The sequence below is a fragment of the Diplotaxodon limnothrissa genome, linkage group LG14 (genome assembly GCF_057381915.1).
Source record: "Diplotaxodon limnothrissa isolate DT_005_m linkage group LG14, D_limnothrissa_male_GT1.1, whole genome shotgun sequence".
In the NCBI taxonomy this organism is placed as follows: domain Eukaryota; kingdom Metazoa; phylum Chordata; class Actinopteri; order Cichliformes; family Cichlidae; genus Diplotaxodon; species Diplotaxodon limnothrissa.
The window spans coordinates 2,987,057-3,004,690 of record NC_140609.1 but is presented as its reverse complement, the minus strand read 5'-3'; the positions used below and the strand labels follow the sequence as shown (position 1 = coordinate 3,004,690).

General features: G+C 42.0%; 1 protein-coding gene across 3 annotated transcripts in view; it reads left to right on the top strand.

The window, feature by feature from the left end:
- Window positions 1-17,634, top strand: part of bcas3 (BCAS3 microtubule associated cell migration factor) — a 319,817-nt gene that overhangs the window by 101,069 nt on the left and 201,114 nt on the right. For all 3 annotated transcript variants that reach the window (XM_085371717.1, XM_085371719.1, XM_085371718.1), the window contains exons 20-22: window positions 6,011-6,111; window positions 10,198-10,394; window positions 10,674-10,771. In XM_085371717.1, the coding sequence (XP_085227843.1) occupies window positions 6,011-6,111; window positions 10,198-10,394; window positions 10,674-10,771 (396 nt within the window). The remainder of the gene's footprint in view (window positions 1-6,010; window positions 6,112-10,197; window positions 10,395-10,673; window positions 10,772-17,634) is intronic.

The window sequence follows — 17,634 nt, the reverse complement described above, 5'->3', positions numbered from 1 at the left end:
TCCATAATTATAAACATACAAAATCTATGATTAGCTCTTGCGGGTGCTCGGGGGCAAGTGGTAGCTATGTTTACCCTAATCTCTCTGCTCGTCTCTGTTGGCTTCTGCAGTGCTTCAGGTCTAACTGGTAGGATATTTTCTCAAATTAGTGCTAATGGTCTCTCCTAGTGTCAGAGCAATGAGAGCGCGTCGGAGTGATGGGCTCAGGCGTCAGTTTATTCCACCACTCTCTGCCAGCATGGGCAGCGGAACTGGCTGCATAATGAGAGAGATTCATTGCATTAACATTTACATCCAATTAACAATAGCCAGATAACACGGTTGTGGCTCTTTATTCCTATAACCAACCAAGTGTGAAGTCATGCGAGGTCAAGACACTATAAACATAATTGTTCAGCACTCTGCCCACGTCTTGTGCTCTTGCCATGTTCCCTCTGGTTAGCGTCGTATACACCACCACCACCGACTGAGCTGCTCTCGGAGTGCCATCTTCCATTTCTGCGCTTTGCACCCGGGCAGCGACTCTCAACGTCCTATTTCTCAGCATGCGCTCCTTTTGCCAGCCCGTCTCCTTTGCCGTTTCCTCCAGGGCTTGGCAGCACGGCAAAGAAGTGATCCAGGAGAAGGGCTCGATTTGACCTCGGGATGAATTGCAGCACGGCCGTAAGCTGCCGGTCCAGCCTCTTGCTGAGCATAAATATCGAGACATAGGAAACTGAAAACGCACATGGCTCTTGTGTTATATAGGTGTACTTTACATTGCTGATAACATGCATCACGAGGGAGAAAATAGCTGACTGAGAAACGGGGGCAGTAAAAGATCTAAAGAAAGGGAGGGCAAGACGTCTCCATAAATGTCCCTTTTAGCTAATTGTCCTACAGACAGACCATGTTTCTAGAAAGGTGGTGCAAGGAAAAAAGGTGGCAGCACTTGACTGACAGGCCATGGTCTCCAGTCTCGTGGCTCTGTATTGGATGACCCAGCCTGATTAAAAATGCAATATACAGGGAAAGGAATAGAAAGGGGAGAGGAAGGGCCAGGGTCAGGCCAGACCGGAGCCTCCAGGATGGGATGATAAAAGGCAGCGGTGGCGCCACTTCATGGTCACTATCTCTACCTGTCCATCTATAGCAGCTACTGGCAGCACTCAGCCAAGTAGAAGATATAACAACGCACAGCACTGCTCACAGAGATAAGGCAGAGAGAGAGGCACAGTATACTCACAACAGATGAGATTCTGTAGCACGATCTGGCTTAATAAAAGCAGACTTGTTGTTGGTGTTTGGGGAATCCTCTCGCAGCGAAGTGGAAACATAGAATCTCTGTTTCCCAAAAAGTGCTCATTTGGGTGAGTGTGGGAATAGGCCCTTTTTCCTTTGCTTTTGGTCTAAGGTGTCGGAGAGGGGTAACAGAATAACTGAAGGAATGAATGCGAAGTGTTTGCAGCCTCATTAACTACATCCAGTTTTTTGTATTTTTTTGTGGCGTTAGCGGGAGGCTGATATTTATCTAGCTGTGCACAAAATGTTTTCCAACACCTCCCTCCCTCACCGCAAAGCTGCTCTGGTGCAAACAAACCGGTGAATAATTTACCACCTAGATTTCTGGCTGGCTCCTTTGAGCCTGGTGACAGAAATTGAGGCTATGCTTTTTGGCCACGCCCTCCCCTCCCTACCTGTCATATAATGTGCTAATTGTGGAGACTGACTGACTGGCTGGTTTGGCAGTTCTTTTGGGACTTTGAGGCCCATGACAGGCCAGCCACAGTTGCCTCGTCAATAGATCTAATTGCTTCGAGAGAGGGGCCAGAGTGAAGGCTCTGGAGCATCAGGCATTTGGTAAAGAGAAACCGTGGCGCCATGACTGGGTCAGTAATCAAAGGGAGGCAGAGAAAGGATGCAGTAAGTGTAGCGCTGGATGAATGAAGGAACTGTCAGTCAATTGCGCACTGAATGATACATAATGACTAAGCTATCCCACTCTGTCAGTATGCCAGCACCTATCTGCCAGAGCAGTACTCAGAAGAGGAAAGTGAGAAGAAAGACAGGTGGAGAAGTTAGAAGAAGAAGCATAGTGAGTGAAGTGTCTGGCTACAAAAAAATTCAGGGTGGACTACAAAGGCGGGAGAAAAAAAATATAAAAAGACAAAAAATCATCCACAAAAATTAGAACAGAGTAAGCGTTCGAGACAAGGTCCTGTGTCCACCGTGCGGCCAACTTTCCAGATCTATCAGATTGTTAGCCCCTTATCTTTCCCTGGAGATCAGCCTGTCTGGCCCCTGGCCCCTAGTCCCCAGGAGGTCAGGCTACATCAATACCTAGGCAGCCTTTGTTCTTGTTCTGACTCTCTGCTTCACTGCTCTGACTAACAGGCCATTGGCTACTGGCCTTCAGCACAGCAAAGCGCCTCTCTCTTCGCAGTCAATAAAGACTGTGACACAGACAACTCTGTTCCTTGTTGGTGGTTGTGTGGTAGATGATTACGGGTGGAGTGGGAGTCCCTTTATTTGTGTATATATTAGCAAAAGCACCAAAGTAAATAAAAGAGCCGTAATTATAAATTGCAGGTGACAGTTCACCTTACTGACTCAGTCTGCTGATTAATGATCAAGGTGCTTCCTTTGGTTAACAAATATAGATGCTTCATACACTATAGTTCAATTTTAAATATATATCACTCTCCTTGGTAAAGTGAGGCTTTTGATGTTTTCTCAATCATGTGCCAGCAACTCAATTTTAATATCATACACTTTTACAAGAAATATTAATTTTGTTTAATATTTCACAAAGAATTAGTAGTTATAGGTTTGTTTTCTCTCAGCTCTTCATCCATTAAGACGAGATTTGTTTATGAAATGTCCAGCAGACCATTAGCATAGCTAGCAGTTTGCTGTTTGTTGGGTCTAATGTATACTTATGAGGACGTAGTCGGTACTTTCTTTTTTGTCCATCACATACAGATAAGATTATTGCAGTTTTGTAACAGGAAAGGGTTTTACAGACTTGACTTCAAAGATTGTATGGAAAGGAAAGGTTTGCTTGATGAAGGCTCAATAAATTAAAAAAGAAAAAAGTCAAAGAATCCATACCGGGAGTCCGAGAACATATAGTACATTTTCCTAAATTTCCCACTGACCCGTCCTTTTCCATTGCTGTGATGGTTGTGGGGTGATGGCACCGTGCCACTTGCTCATTTGCTGATGTGTCTTTAAATCCTTCAACAACAGAACATATTCGCTGTGGATCTAACTATACAATGAGACTCCTTTCTTGAGTGCAATGTGATACGTTTGCACTTAAAAAATTTGCTCTCTGTGAAATTGCATTGACATTCTGTCTCTTAAAAGCCACTAATGACCACTATAGAAGCAGCAGAAGGCCGAGTGGTTGGCTAGCTAGATGCTATGATGAGTAGATACTACAGTAACTGCTAGTGTCAGTCTGGCTCCTGACATACACACTAACAAACACGTGCAAAAGGGTTGTGTCTTTGCCTGACCCATGGGGATGACCACTAGCTCTCCATAATGGAGCCTGGCTGCGACACTGACCATTGAAAACCCCCACACCCACCCACTGGAAACCCGATCCAGCCAGTCCAACAACTGCTTTAGAACATCAATAATTAATTAGGGAACAGCTATTGGCCCCAAGGGTCAGAGAGCAGGGAGAGAGAGAGTGAAGGAGAACAAGAGAGTGAGGGACAGCCAAGTCGGAGAGCGAATGCACCGGGAGGAAATAGGGGAGTTGTGATTTTGTTTAATAAGTAACACAACGCAGGCTTTGTTCAGCTCTCTTCCATTAAAAGGACATGAGAAACCTTCTCTCCCTGTTTCTCCCTCTTACTGTAAGCCTTACACACTTTTCCTCTCCAGGACATCTGTAGGTCATGAAAGGGTCGCTTCTCCCAAATAAGAAGCAAAGCAACAAAAACATATTTGATGTATTCACAAGTACTCAACATGCAGGTGTTTTTTGCTTTTATTGGCTTTGCAGACCGTCATTTTACATGTTGTAGTCATTTACAATCACCAGAGGGTAGAGTGAAAAGTATGTGCAGCAGCCTGTCTGTGGGCTGCTCTTGCTTGGGCCATTTTGGGTCCTTCAACCAATGGCAGAAGACTAAAGTTATAACATACAAAGAAGTGAAATCAACTATTAAAAACAATAAAAAGTGTCATCACTGCCAAGCTATGTGCTGTTTTTTTGAGTATGCATGCTTAGGTTGCATACCCAAAATTCCTCACACTGTTTAGTACATATGTACATATGCCAGGCCACTGTGATGCTATTAATCTTGTTTTATAAATACGAAGAAATGGTTACATTGTTAAAAAATGACAATGGTACTTGTCTGTATTTTTGTGGGTAACACGCAGGCATGCATGATCCACAACATATCATATATATCACACTTTCTTCCCCTGTAAGGACCTTTAGCACATTTCAGCTCATCTCTGTTGCTTTTTATTGACTAGACACAAAACTGAGATCTGAACTCTCCTGCTACAAACACCAGCCTGAGCTTGTCTTAGCTACAGTGGGGAAGAGAAAATAGACACTGTATCCATGACGTGCAATAGTGACCTACGGCAGTTGCTTGGAGAGATGTTTTGTATTTAATAAAAATTGAGTCAAAGCTTTCCTTTAAATCACACTGTACAGTTGCATGGAGTATCTTACTAGCACCACCATAACACAAAGAACCAGTTAATAAAATCACAGTTACATAGTTGCTTTTTTAATTATTATTATTACTCAGAAAATGTTGATTCACTGTCTAATGATTGTATCCACTTAAGTCAGTTAAATCTAATATGCTTATAGATATAAGGACATAATTCTGTCAGTTGACAAAAGGGGAATAAATATTTCAGAGCACCAGAATAGTTCAAGCTGTCCTGGAAAAAGTAGCCTCTGTTTGTCAAATAGGAAATAAGGAGAAGCTTTTGGTATTAAAAAGTCTCATATTTCTGTTTGGCCACTTGTTAAGAGGCAAACACTCTTATTTTTTCAAGACCACAGGAAGCCTTCAGTGTGTTGAATTTGTTATGCCACAATGTTTTTTACGACTTCCCCGGGCACTTTTACTCATTTCTCCTTTTAGTTGTACTGATATGATTTGGAGTTGCAGATGACACTCAGTCATCAGATCAGTTTGGGTTTTTGTTTCAGAACCAAGTTTAAGAAACATGTGACGGCATAGTTCTGTGTGAGTGTGTTGGGGTGAGGTGTGGGTGAGGGATGATGTGGCATTTTGCTAAACAGGCGTCAAAGACCAAACTGCCTCCATCGAGGATGTCCGAACACCTGGAGCGTGTATGGGGATATAGTTAGAAGTGCCTCCTGTGCTCCAGATGTTGACTTGACGAGTGTATTAGCCATGCTTGTGTTAAAGAAACTCCATCCCTGGGGTGGGAGACGGAGAAAGACTGATTCTGCGCATCAGGGCTCGTTCTCTCCATCCCTGCTTACTCAAGCCTTCTGGAGCGCCATCTGTCCCTGAGTCTCTCTGTAACACACAGACATTCACTGTACTCTTGCTTTTTTACTAACGCTTGCATGCACCGACATACACATGAGAACATGGGATTGAGATTTTTGATGTTGTCCCAAAACACTAGCTTTCATCCAGCGAGTCATTAACTGTAAATTTATTGTATCTTAGCTTAAACTAACGTCACTCAGCCCATGTGTATGGTATACAATGTATATGCTCATACACAAAGGCCTAATCACACATTTAGGCTGTAATAACACACTTTGGTAAACCGCTTTTAAGGTCTAATTAGTTTTACATGCTAATTTGTGTAAATTCTAATTAGTAATATGAGATTCATTGCCCTGCTTTGCCTTTCTGATATCCTTTTCCAATAGCTGTAAATGTATTTAGAGGGATGGAACTTGACTTTTACACTTAATCTTTTGGCTTGAGAACTGTGACGGTACTAGGCGTTGGCTATCGTCAGCTTTCAAGTATATCATTCTTGTGTATTCTTTTTTCCCCAGCTGTACCCCCAGGAAGCCCCGGCCCAATCACACGTCACGAGTCATCCGACAGTCTGGCATCAGACCACAGTGGCCAGGAGGATGAGGAGTGGCTCTCTCAGGTAAAGCTTCTGTTTGACATGACATGACGGTGACTTAAGAAGAAAATGTTTCATATTTTGATTTTATTTCTTCTAAATTAAAAATACAATGAACAAATACCAATTCAGAGCGCTGATAAATCAGTTAATGACTCTTCATTGCAAACATCATATTAAAGTTAGACCTGCTCCTGAACTTGATCCTGGATTACAAAAAATAAGTTTGCACTTTTTAGTGTAATCTGTGGGTCAAGTAACTGTGTGTAATTTAAAAGAAGACAGCTCACAGTGGGACTCTTGTGCCATAATATGGCATAGGCTTGTTTTTAGCTTAAGCAGGAAAGGTTTTATCTATCCACTGAACCTCCACCTGATGCTCCAGTGTTTACTCACTGATATCAGCGAGTAAACACTGGAGCATCAGTCAAATCTGAATAGTTAGAGAGATTAAAAAAGTTCAAAGGAAGATAATAACTTGACATTCATCAGGTTAATAGAAATTTTGTTGCAAATGCATAAACTAGTGGGGTTAGCAACTCTTTTGCACTGTCTCTTTGCTATAATTATACAGTCGTCTGAAGTTGTCTCCTTCGTTTATTGTTTACAAAAAGGGTTTTTGTTAACATACAGATCATGAAATTATTTTCCTATCCAAACCTACCTGGCCTTGTGTGAAAAAGTAATCCCCTACCCTAATAAATTTACTATGATTAACCAAATTTTTTGAAAAAAGCTGAGTTTGATTTCCTGGCACACCGAACATAGTGAACCAGGCTAAAAGCTCAAATGCAACACACCATGCCATGAGCTAAAGACGCCCAAGAACAGATAAGAAACTCACTCAAATCTCTTAGTCTAGTAAAGGTTACAAAAACTATTCTAAGACTTTAGAACTACAGTGAACAAGACTGTCAGTCATTTCTCCACAAATTGAGAAAATTGTGACCAGCGTTAACCTTCCCAGGGGTTGCTGATCTACCCAGCTTACTCGAAGAGATCACAAAATTACCAAAAAAAGCATCTAAAGAACTGCAGGCCTCGCTTTCCTCAGTTAAGGTCAAACGTCATGATTCAGCAGTAAGAAAGGGGCTGTGCAAAAATGACATCCACAGGAGTTCCCATGGAAAACCACTGCTGACCAAAAAAGCCTCCCTCACGTTTGCCAGAAACATCTTTATGACCCCCAAGACTTTGGGAAATGTTCAGTTTTTGCAAGGTTTGAGTCTCGTTACATCTGGCATAAAACCAACACAGCATTTTGGAAAATGAATGAATGTCATACCAACAGTGAAATATGATGGTAATAATGTGACGTTCTGGGACTGCTTTGCTGCTTCGGGACCTGAATGACTTGTCGTAATCGGTGGAACGATAAATTCTGCTCTCTAACAGAAAATCTTGAATTAAAATGTCCAGCCATCCGTTCTTCAGCTGAAGCTGACGCGAACTTGGGTTATGGAGCAAGGCAATGATCTGAAACACCAGCAAGTCAATTTCAGAATAGACAAAAAATCAAATTAAACCAAATGAAATGCTTTGGAGAGGCCTGTTCAAAGTTTGGACATGAGTCTAATTGAGATAACTTGGCATGACCAAAATAGGCTGGTCATGCTCAGAAAATCCCCCGAGTTCCTCCACAGTGAAACCCTCATTGCCAGTTATCTCAAATGCTTGATTGCAGTTCTTGCTGCTGCCACCAGTTCACCAGGGCCAGGTAGATTTGGATAGCTTTTTCCCCTTAATGATGGAAAGAAGGTAAATTATAATTTAAAAATGTAAATTATTTTAGTTGGAAAATTCTTCCCAACCCAAGTGAAAACCCTACACATAACTGTCCTTATTTTAATATGTTTTGACATAACTGTGTGATTGTGTTGTAAAAACAAATTATTTTGTATTTTTACCTGATAAAAATACAATTCAAATCTGTACTGAAATAACCTGGTTGAGTGCGCGACACACTCACCCAGGTCTTCTCAGCTTGGTTAACACAAGTAGCACTTATCGCTAGTGTCGGCAGGTAGCCCACTACATTTTCATCATCAATAATTCCACTGCATACATAATTGATTGGGTAAAATGTACTTCGCTTAGCTAGCAGAGGCCCTGGTTCAAATCTGCCATGATAGTTTGCCAGGAGCAAAACTATCCCTCGCACTAACCTGTATTTTGGGTGACTTCCTGTCAGAGCAGTGATAAAAATGTATGTGTCAGTGGTTGAAGATTTAACTCTACAGCTCTTCCAGCATTAAAATTAAATGATTTGGACAAAGAATTTGGGATATTATACCATAACTGATATATGGGTATACTGGTTAGTTTCCTCTTTGCTTCGGTTTCTCTAGAATATGAAGAAAAGCGTAGATACCAAGCATAATAGCTTTGTGGATTGAGAAGAGCTAAATACATATAGGCTATATTGAATTAGAGGCTAACTACTGCCTCGTGGATTTCATTATATCATATCAGTGGCCCTCATTAGATTTTCAGTGGGCATTTTGGCATTAGATTGGGATTTAGAATTGATCGGCCATCCCCTAATGAAATGTGAGGTTTGTGACCCTCCATGTCAGTGCTTCAGCTCACTGCAGTGCTGTGCCATTTGGTGCCTGTCAGTGTCAGTTGCCCTTCAGCTGACTGAGTAGACAACACAAACTCCTGTCCTTATACAGTCCACCTCGGTTCATCTCTTAATTGTCTCCTAATACGTAAATGGATTAGAGGACAGTTAATTTGCAAGAGATGTGTTGCCTTTAAGTATTAGATAACAGGAACATTTAAAAAATGCACAAGCACAACCCCTTAAATGCTTATGGTAAATACTTCACTAAATGAAAACAACTGACAAGCAAATTAGCTTAGCCAATATTTGTGCAGCTTCTTAACCTCAGACAGTCATTTATAAGATGCCAGTCAAAATAGCCAAACTTGCACAGGATGTTCGTCTTTTTTTCTTACTTTCTAAAGATAGTACTGATGCTATAAGAGTAAAAATATTCAGCCTATAAAGAAGGAGAAAATGCGAAGGTTGAGAGAAAAAAAAATGTTTTGCACAGACAGAGGCAGCTAGCTTGATCTCATTTGGTGTCGAGGCTACAGCAGCATGGGCAAATCTGTGGCAACATGTCAACTAGCTCTGTCCAACAAGTCTGCAAGGGGATGTGCATTTGGGGTTGATACTGGACTGTAACATCTGGACCTACCGTGCCATTGCAAAGAGAGCACGCTGGCAGCTGTCTCGGCTCTGCAGCTGGGCGTGACATTGATGGTGTTAACTGGAAAAGCATACACACATGCAAAGTGACAATCCTCCCTCCTTCTGTGGCCTAATTTGCACAGCTGTGATGAACCTCACATATCTAATGTCTGTGTAAACAGACACAGCAAAGTTGAGATTGTTTAAGATGTTAGCACATGGAAGCCATAGTGGAAGAAAATACTCAGCTGAGCTGAGAGACAGATGTGTATGAAGTAAAGATAATGACATCCGAATAGCGAGACACCAAGAGGCGTGCTAATTGCTGCAGGGATTCAAAGCTTGGGAGAGCAGTGAAAAGCAGGAGTGCGAGGCAGGAGACGGCTGTTCAATAAAGGCAAAGAGGAGATGGAGAATAGACGAGGCAGTAATAGTCTGATGTTTATGAGTGAGCCACTCCATAACCTTCTCCTATCCTACTTTTAGCCAGCATTAGTGCCACTCAGCTCAGGCGCCCATGGACCGCCTGCCATAGCAGTGCCATCTTATTGTCCCTGTAGGCCTCACCTCAGCTTTGCTGCCACGCCGTTGCTAGTGTCACACTTCTATTAACCCTCTGGGAAGGCTTCCCATCAGGCTGCTAGCACTTCCAACACACACAAGACATTGATGAGTTCTGACATCATCGTCAGACTTTTAGTGGTACACAAGTACAGCAAGCTTTTAGTTTGATGCCATGTAACTGAGTTCATCTGAGTACTGCATGGGATTTTTCAGCGTTGGCACATAGATGCCAGAACCACCCTGTGAAATCCAGCCTGGAGCACGTTAGACAAATGAATGCATCTTCCTAAGAATCTAAATAAAACTGAATTGAATGAACCTTATTTAGTTTAAACCTCTGATTTCAGGTGGAGATTGTGACTCATACAGGCCCCCATCGGCGCCTGTGGATGGGCCCCCAGTTTCAGTTTAAGACAATTCATCCTTCAGGCCAGACCACAGTCATCTCCTCTTCATCCTCGGTGCTTCAGTCCCAGGGCCCCAGCGATGTTCAGCAGCCCCTTCTGGACTTTGACACAGACGACCTGGACCTCCACAGCCTCAGGTACTTTAAATTTGTTCTCATAGAAATACACACCAGCCTAAACGCAAAGACGATCTACACGTGGAGCTGGTCATTAATCAGAAATTATCCTAATATTCTAATAATCATGGATAGAGTCCACATCAATGAAGCCTGTAGTGTCAGCAGCTTTATACTTAATCACTGAAACAACAGAACAGATCCAGTTAAATAAGCATCTGGATCCCAGTGGATGTGTGTTCTTTATGTGTGCGCGTGTGTGAGTGTGTGTATTAACGGATGCATAACAAACATTTTTAGGATCCAGCCAGTACGTTCAGAGCCTGTCAGCATGCCCGGCTCATCGCGGTTGGTGGCTGATCGTCGTGGCCAGTCCAACATCATGGATGCAGGATCAGGTAAGAAACTTTAAACATCCCCTCTTCTGTTTTGCGGTACACCTTTGCTTCTTCTCTTTCATTGTTTTACTGCAGATACTTTGCTGAGGTGTGAAGTTGTTAAATGCGTTGTATCTTGTTCCCATCAGTTATATCAGCTGAGGCTGTTACATTGTTTCCGCTCTGTCTTCTGTACTTCACACATTCATGCAGATGTTAAAACCTATCAAATCGACAGTTATGTCTAATAATGAAAAATGACACAGAAAAAGTGTATGTTTATACACTTGATACAAAAGCCTTTGTTGGTGATGTCCAATATGAAAAAACTAGTTGCTCAGGTTCGTCTTCCACACAAAAAGTCTTCGTGGGTCCTCCCCATAAACTCTGAGCTTTAGTTCATTCCATAGAGTTTCAATTAGCAATAACAGCTGTACTGAGTCTCCTCGACGTTTCCTCGTCATCATCCTGGTGGATGGCAGCAGGTTTTTTTGTGTTTTGGGGGTGATATGCGCAGCGCCTTTTGACCTTGTATTTCACAGCCGTGTCTAAATGTTGGTCAGCAACCTTTAAACCTGCTTTCAGCATGCTTTTTCTTAACCCACCGAGTGTGGTGAGTGTTCATAAAGGCCATGGTGGTTGAGTGCATTATTTATTTATTTTTTTAATCACTTGTACCTCCTGATTCCAGGTCTTTCTGTTGCTCTCCAGAAGTGATCCTTGCTTCTTGGACAACTCTTCTGATAATTGTTTTCCTTCCTGTTTGAAATGAGCACCAGTTTAAGGTGAAAGGGATTTCCATTTCTGGATTATAGCCCCACTGACACCTTAGGCTACGTTCACACTGCAGGCGAAAGCGCATCAAATCCGATTTTTTTGACCCTATGCGACCCATATCCGATCATGGTCTGACAGTGTGAACGGCACAAATCCGATATTTTCAAATCCGACCTGGTGCTGAATCCGATACATATCTGATGTTTCAGAAAGCGACTGCTGTTTGATGGTCATGTCGCATTAAATCCGTCTTTTATGTCACTGACACAAGACAGACGCCAATTATCTGCTCCGGAGAAGACATTGTGAACGCTTCCTGGCCATCCCGTGTAGATGTCAGTGAAACTGTTGGGAAGACAATGTTGGAGAAACGTGAACATTTTTTTGTACTGTATAATCTGCAGATTCTGGCAGAAATCTGCAGCTAGAAGCACTGCTCCTCTCTAAAACAGCAATAAGGATCATTATTAGGTTATTTACATTATTATGTAAATAACAAAATAACTTAAAGCAAAAATTGGGAAACGTAAAGTCCGAAGTCTTTAGATTAAGGCCATCAGTCAAACAATACTGTTGCTCTGGGTCTAAACAGAGCGCGTTGTGTGTGACGTCTTCTTTTGTGCATGCGCCGCTTTGAGCGTTCACACTAGAGCGCGTTTGCTGTCGCATTTTATTTGTAGTGTGAACGAGCAGACAAAAACATCGGATTTGATCAAAAAATCGGAATTGAGCTTTAAGACCTGCAGAGTGACCGTAGCCTTAGAAATTCTTCTACAACTATCAGTATGTTTTGCAACAACTTAGAGCTCACTGGTTTTATCATGAGATGTTTCTTTTGTGACGTCTTGGCAATGAGACGCATTTTTATAGGCCATAGAAATTGAAAATGTAAAAATTCATTAGAATTTAAAAAACACTTTATTCACTTACTTCTTTCTCTTTAATTTATTTACACATTTAAGCAGTTAGGTTTATGGTATAAACTAGACGAACACAAAAAACACAAAAAATGTCTATAAGTGGGCTAAAGTGCTGTAACATTCCTGGTTGCAATTATAAAGTAAGTGTCCCAAAATAACTGTGCTTTTTTGAAGAGGTGCATACTAATAGAAGTAACAGGTAATCATTTCTTTGCTTCAAGGTTTATGACAGACACGTTTCCAAGGTGTAACACGAAAGGATATAAATCATTTTAAAAAACACCATCCACTCATGCCCCTCTCCACTCATCCTTGTCAGGGGCGTGGGGCTGGAGCCTATCCCAGGGTACACCCTGGACGGGTCACCAGTCTGATGCACAGACACGCATTCACACCTACGGGCAGTTTCGAGCTGCCAATTAGCCTAACCCAGCTAACTGCACGATAGTCATGTTTATGACCATATCTGCAAAGAGATTCGCTCTGTTATTGAATAACAGCTGAACAATCCCATCCAGGTGGATTAGGAGTGCAAAGCCTTTTACACTCTTAATCTGCACTTCTGCTACATCCCACCATACACAGCTATAGATGTTCTCTGGCATTGCTGTTGTATTCCAGTGTATTTATATGCACTGTGTGACAGTGTGTCTGAATAGGCTTGCAAAGTCTATTAGCTATTTGACAGGATTGATTTGACTCCAAGTGATCTTTAATAGCATGGCTGCTTTAATCTGGTTATGATGTTTGATAATCCAATCCCACTCAGAGGATTTCCTGTAAAATATGTCTTTTACTCTCAACACAGGCATTGCGAAAGTGTGTTTGTGAGCCTGGTCCTACTGCCAGTGGGTTCAAGGAATCATCCTTTATTGCGTGACATTATATCCTGTTGTTCTGCGTTTGATAAAGGAGATAGAGAAGCGTCTGTGGCATCTGTGGCATTATCTGCTGCGTCTTGTGACAGAGTTTCATTCATCTGATCTGCCCTCACACTGACACACAGCCACCGCTCGCTCAGTCAGGCGTCAAGAAATATTTGCGACGGGTGTCACAAGAAGGTGTGTCACAAATAGTTTTACACATCTGATTGCACGTCTTTTGTCGTCCAGCCTTCGCTTTTCAACAGAGGTGCTTTATGAACCGATTCACGTAGATGCGGTTTGACCGTTATTTATTTACCGTGTTTGTCTTTGCTATTTAACATGACCACTTTCTGCCATTCACCCATAACCTGTATTTACATTATTTAAATACATGTTACAAAACAAATCCCACACATTCGGCTGTAATATCGTGTTTTAAAGAAAAGAAAAACAGAAGGTACCCGACTATTTTGTTAACATGTAGATTTGATAGAATTAAATTCCACTTCACAGATTATGAAGAACAAATCTTTTTTTCAGTAATGTAATTATTAATGGTTAAAGCTGTTTCACAATGATTAATTGTACATTTATAATAAATTAAACAATATAATGAAATCCAAAGATTACGCTGAAATGTTTAAAGAGGAGGCAAATTAAGTTTGACATACACAAATATATTAGTCTGTGTTTTTAGTACCCACACTGATTTATCGTCTGTCTTCACTGCTTGGAATTTTGGTATTTATTTAATTATTTAATAATGAAATAAATTATAAACCTTGTGATTTATAATACTGAAACACATTACAGATGTCTTTCTTATTGAGTCTTTGTGGCTCTTGAAGCTCATTCACGCAGGCTCTATGATAAACTGTTGAGGTAAATGTTCATTTACATCCTCTGATGTGCTTATTTGTTTACATATTTGCAGTTTTTGTGGTGATAAAACAAAAGCATTGGATAACCTTTCAGTTTCATTGGTGAGGCAGCTCTGCTGTGATCTTCAGAGCGTTACGTGTCTTTCACTTTGACAGAGGGACGTCACCAGAACCGTTCGATGCAAAAATTCTGAAGATGCCGCGTATGCACCGAGGACTTAAAGCAGTTATTAAGGGATGATATTGATTCGTAAAAGGGAATATGCAGGCAGTGTGTAGGGTGATTTTGAATGTGGGGAATGTGAAATTCTACCTGTACTGACAACGACATTTCTGATATGGTGACATCTCTGCTTCCACCTCTGCTCATCTTCTTCCTTCAGCCATCTCCAGCCAGCGTCCTCTGTGTTTTCTGTGTTCTCTCACTGCTTCAGAGCAGAGAGAGACAGGACAGAGCCAGGCCGAGGGATGGAGGTGATGCTTATCAGTGTCTGTGTGTGTGGGTTTGGGGTTGTGTCCTGCCACTGCCATGGCGCCGCCATTATCACAGACGCACATCACTTTGGTCTCACCCTCTGCAAAACTTGAATGCGTGTGGCAGAACTTTGGTTGAAGGTGCAGACAGTTTATCTAAGTGACTTCAGATCATTTTAAAAGTGAGTATTTGCAACCGTGGTTACAAGAATACAGAGAAAGCTGATGAAAACTGCTACAATTCAGTTTTAACTTGAACATTAGCAACATTTATCGACTTTAAGATGAAGACAAATAATGTGCCAGTGTGCAGTTTGTTAAGACCAGTCATGTCATCAACGTGACTGCAGTTGGCTGAGCCAGCCCCCGTAGACTCCCGTGCTGAAATCCCAAACTTTAGAGCAGAAATAAATATATTTTCCAAAATCTGCATTAAGGCTGATGGTGATGTATAGTTCAGAGCATGGCCACTGTGAAAAACACGTGGGTAGTGTTTCTTCTTGATGTACTGAAATACAAACCAGGTAGTCAGCTGTTTTACCAGGTATACCCTGTCAGCCAACTATAGGAGCATCTGGTTTAATGAAAACAAACAATAATCTGACAGCAACATAGTTTACATAATAGATTTGGGCTGGAACCCAGCCACTTGTTGCTGTTGGTTTACAGTTCCATCAGGTGTGTTATAGGAGCTGCGGTCAGCATGCATTCATCTTTATTCTGACACAAATATTAATGATGTCTATCTTTGGTTAGTGTATTGGTTCTGTCCACTTAGTTATGTCTGTTTAAACTGGTGCTGTAACATCATACAGTTACTCTGGATTCTAAAATGTGTTCTGATACTTGCTAACAATAATCTTTAAATCTTATCAGACTTTAAAAAATATTTCTTTATTTAATACGAGGGCTGCACGATTTTGCATAAAATGAGAATCACGATTTTTTTTTGCTTAGAATTGAGATCACGATTCTCTCACGATTCTCTTTTCCAGTATAAATATTTATTGCACTTATTAACTGCACATCAACTTCGTAACAGTTGAGACTGAACATAAAAACAACAAATGTCTCACATTTTGTCGTTGTACTGCTTGAAATTCCGTCTCCACCGCTGCTCGACGCTGCGTGTACAGAGCAGGTAGTGCAACAATAGAAAAATAGTTGGGGGACGGCACTGTGTAGCGTTTGTCTAGGGTGTTGATCGTTTTCCTAAATCCCTCGTTTTGCACAGTGTTGATGGGAGCCGTATCTTTGGTCAGGTGATAAGTGATAGCCTCCGTGATTTCTTTGTGCCTGCGGGAGTTCGACGGGTGTAGGGAAGCGCTATATAAGGTTCCCGTTATTGATGTTTGGGTGGTTGACCGGGACGGATTTTCTCCTGTCACTTTCTCGTCATCCCTGACGTGCTCTCCGTTGTTTTCTCCTGCTAATTTTAGCATCACACGGCACAGCTTCTGTATCACGTGGTATAAGGCTCCGCCCTCGTCATTTGTTGAGCAGGACGAGTGAGCGCTTGTTTTCATGCAGATTACGTCCCGGATCAAAATGCGGTACAATCGTCGTCGTTTTTTTTTGTTTTTTTTTTAATTGTTGTCATTTGGAAATGAGATCGCACATAAGTATGAATCGAGATCGCGATTTTCTAACGATTAATCGTGCAGCCCTATTTAATACTAATGTTTTTGCTAATGCGCTGCTGTTCTGTGTCACATGTGAGATATGCAGGACACGTGTGCTTGTGTGCCGTCATATCAGTTGTCATCACATCAGAAACAAACCTTAAAGTGTGTCAGTCTTGTTGTTCAGTTTCATATACAGCAGAGCTTTGTTTCTGGAGTGCGTGTTTATTACATGTGAACTTACCTTCACGTGTAATATATGACATGCAAAAGCATGTTAATTGACACGTTTGTAGCCTAGGAAATAGTGTGAAACCGATGTATGTGCCATACATTGCCATTCTTTTGAGTAATATTTGCCACACTGGCAGGAATTCTGTCATGTTTTCGAGCCATTTCTGTGAAACTGCAACAGTGTCTGTGAGAGTCCTCAGGCCCAGCAAGACCATAAAGCTGCAGCTCTTCCTACAGTGACTCACTTACAGTCAGTCAGTCTCCCCAGTGTCTGCTCGCATCTTATCTCAGCCCATACACTCTGCTTATCTCTGTCTTCCCTGAGGTGATGGGACGCCGTCTGCATGGGACACGCTCACGCACACACACAGAGAAAGTGATGTACAGTGTGACTTCTTGATCCAGCATGTCTCTCTTAAGGAGGGGACACGGGAGCACGACAGCAACGCTGCTGTCTCACTTTCCACCAGCTGCAAAACACAGGAGCAACGTGTAGCTGGTATCAATGCGCCCTATCTGCACCCCAAGCCTTGCTGGGGGGATATGTGTGTTTAAAGCCAGCCTCAATCCCAGCTAGACTACACAGTGGCGTTTTGTGGCCCAGGAGGTCATATCTAAAAAGAAAGAAAAGGAGACAGACCAGAAAAACAGATAACACCGCAAGACTGAAAGAGTCTGTTTAATCTTTACCTGTGTGTGCGCGCATGTTCATGCACTGATAAATCTCCCAGTTCCCGTCCACACGACTGTAGTTGTGTTTTGACTCTGTAAAGAAAGCCACCCTGCTCCACAACAGGAAACAACAACAACAAAAGGCCCGTCTGTGGCATCAGCCATTTTGTTGTTTTTGTTCGTCATCTTTGTCGCCGCGCCTCTGCCTCACTGTTTTTCATCTGCGTGTGTGCGCGTCTGTGTGTATTATCTGTGGTGGTGAATCAGTGATAGTGTGTTAGCTGGCGGCAGAGCTAAACAGGCAGGACATGATGAAGCTGCCTTATCAGAGAAAGCTGAATACACTTCAGAGCACTGCTGGACTTTGGCACTGGGTTTGCTGTATGTTTGTGATACACTTAGGTCAGATTCTCAGACCAGTGTGGAATACTAAAATGC